Consider the following 2,500-nt stretch of genomic DNA (forward strand, 5'->3'; position numbering starts at 1 on the left):
ATCGACCCCCGGACCTCAGTGTGTGAGCCGAGTACGCTGCCAATCGAGCTACGGGACACCATGGATATTATAACAATACAATGTGGTTGACATTACCTGGAAGTGCTTGTAATTGTTACTGCTAATGATGGATGGCATGGTGTATGCTTCGTCCCACACCCTCCACTGTCGCTACACGTACTGCTGCTCCCCTTGTGTTGGTGTCTGCCTCCCTGCCTGCCTTCACTCGCCTACTACCACTACCCTACCATCCTAAACATCACCCCTAACTTAACCCTTACCTCCTCTAAACTCCCACCCTTCCCCCCTGCCCCTCTCCTAAGTCTCTCTCCCTCCCTTTCCCTGTTATCACACCACTCCCCACCTTGCTATCTTATCCTCGACGTAGGTTCCCTCCCTCTAGTGTCCACCTCGTGATTATGTCTCATAAGGGGCACCTAAGTTCCCCAGTCTTCAAATAACATGTTAATATTTTCCCACTATAATCTACCTTGTCTGTTTCTTAAGGTGAAGTCCAGGATCTTTTCTTAATTCATGGTATAGCACACAGTTGTGTTGTAGAGGTCTGACCTTCACTCACACCTCTACAACACAGTTGTCATCAAAGATTTGTTAACTTATACCATGAATTAAGTAAAGATCCTGGACTGACTCAAGAAATCGTAATGACTTCACCTTAAGAAACAGACAAAGCAAATGTGATAATAATTATGGACAGGGTTAGATTTATGTGGGAAAAATGGATTTGGATTTAAATTAGACAAGTTTAGAGTTAGAAAGGACATAGGAAAGTATTGGTTTGGAAATAGGGTAGTTGATGAGTGGAACAGTCTACCTAGTTGGGTTATTGAGGCTAGGACTTTAGGTAGCTTCAAATTTTGGTTGGATGAATATATGAGTGACAGGGGTTGGATTTGATTGGGACTTGCAAATGAGTGGATAGAGTTATCAGTGAGTATTTCTTGGGTAGCATTGAAAATTGGGTTGGGCAAATGTTTTGTTAGTGGGGTGTATTGTAAAGGACCTGCCTAGTATGGGCCAACAGGCCTGCTGCAGTGTTCCTCCTTATGTTCTTATTATAAGACAACTTAGGCGCCCCATAATACCTCAGTCATCCTCTCAGCTTTCATCACTCTAACAGGAAATTCTGCATGAATAAAAGCTATTAAGAACATAGTAAAGTGTAAACTAAATGTAAGTGTAATTTGACTTATGAAATCGTAATGACACGATTGGAAACAAACCACGGGACGGGTGGGGATTGAACTAGCGGCAAGTGAGTCGTGAAACTCCAGCCCAATGCGTAAACCACTGGTCCAGCTTGCTGCAATAACATTCAACTAACTAGCTATATTTATACACCATAGGGAGCTTAAACACTGGCACGGGCTGGAGTTTTAAGATACTCGTGCCACGAGTTCAATCCCCACCCGTACCATGGTTTGTAAGTTTAATTTCTCAAGGTTTACCTGTAATCTTCCCTTGTCGGTTTAGCACTTTCTTTGACTATAACAATAATTACCTGTTATCTTAGGTGCTCAGAGGACAGCAAGAACCAGCATTCCTCTCAGAGTACAGAACGTTTAACATGTTTCTTCCTGGCACTGGTATGACAGGTGTAATCCTTCCCTGGACGGCTGGTGAGGCAGTGCCTTCAGTGGTAACTTGTGTGTCTCGTTGCCTGATACACTATTCTTTGGCAGCGTCATAGATTACCTGAACTAAACGAAATAACAATGTGGATATTGTTAGTGTTAATATACACTAATGTATTATCTTACTGTATAATGAATCTTTCGTGATGTTAGTACTGCAACAGCACCACCACCAATAGCAGCACCACCACCACCAATAGCAGCACCACCACCACCAATAGCAGCAGCACCACCAATAGCAGCAGCAGCACCACCAATAGCAGCAGCACCACCAATAGCAGCACCACCACCACCAATAGAAGCAGCACCATCACCAATAGCAGCAGCACCACCACCAATAGCAGCACCACCAGCACCAATAGCAGCAGCACCAGCACCAATAGCAGCAGCACCACCACCAATAGAAGCAGCACCACCACCAATAGCAGCACCACCACCACCAATAGAAGCAGCACCACCACCAATAGCAGCACCACCACCACCAATAGCAGCAGCACCACCACCAATAGCAGCAGCACCACCACCAATAGAAGCAGCACCACCACCAATAGAAGCAGCACCACCACCAATAGCAGCAGCACCACCACCAATAGAAGCAGCACCATCACCAATAGCAGCAGCACCACCACCAATAGCAGCACCACCAGCACCAATAGCAGCAGCACCAGCACCAATAGCAGCAGCACCACCACCAATAGAAGCAGCACCACCACCAATAGCAGCACCACCACCACCAATAGAAGCAGCACCACCACCAATAGCAGCAGCACCACCACCAATAGCAGCAGCACCAGCACCAATAGCAGCAGCACCAGCACCAATAGTAGCAGCACCAGCACCAATAG

The 2,500-nt window shown here is 46.1% G+C and overlaps 1 protein-coding gene across 2 annotated transcripts in view; it reads right to left on the reverse strand.

Annotated features, from left to right (window-relative positions):
• LOC128697561 (uncharacterized protein DDB_G0286393) overlaps nucleotides 1-421 on the reverse strand; it is a 53,662-nt gene extending 53,241 nt beyond the window's left edge. For both annotated transcript variants that reach the window (XM_070093947.1, XM_053789346.2), the window contains exon 1: nucleotides 97-421. In XM_070093947.1, coding sequence (XP_069950048.1) covers nucleotides 97-138 — 42 coding nt within the window. In that variant the 5' untranslated portion in view covers nucleotides 139-421. The remainder of the gene's footprint in view (nucleotides 1-96) is intronic.
• Nucleotides 422-2,500: the final 2,079 nt, after the last annotated feature.

The sequence above is a fragment of the Cherax quadricarinatus genome, chromosome 44, assembly GCF_038502225.1.
Source record: "Cherax quadricarinatus isolate ZL_2023a chromosome 44, ASM3850222v1, whole genome shotgun sequence".
Lineage (NCBI taxonomy): Eukaryota > Metazoa > Arthropoda > Malacostraca > Decapoda > Parastacidae > Cherax > Cherax quadricarinatus.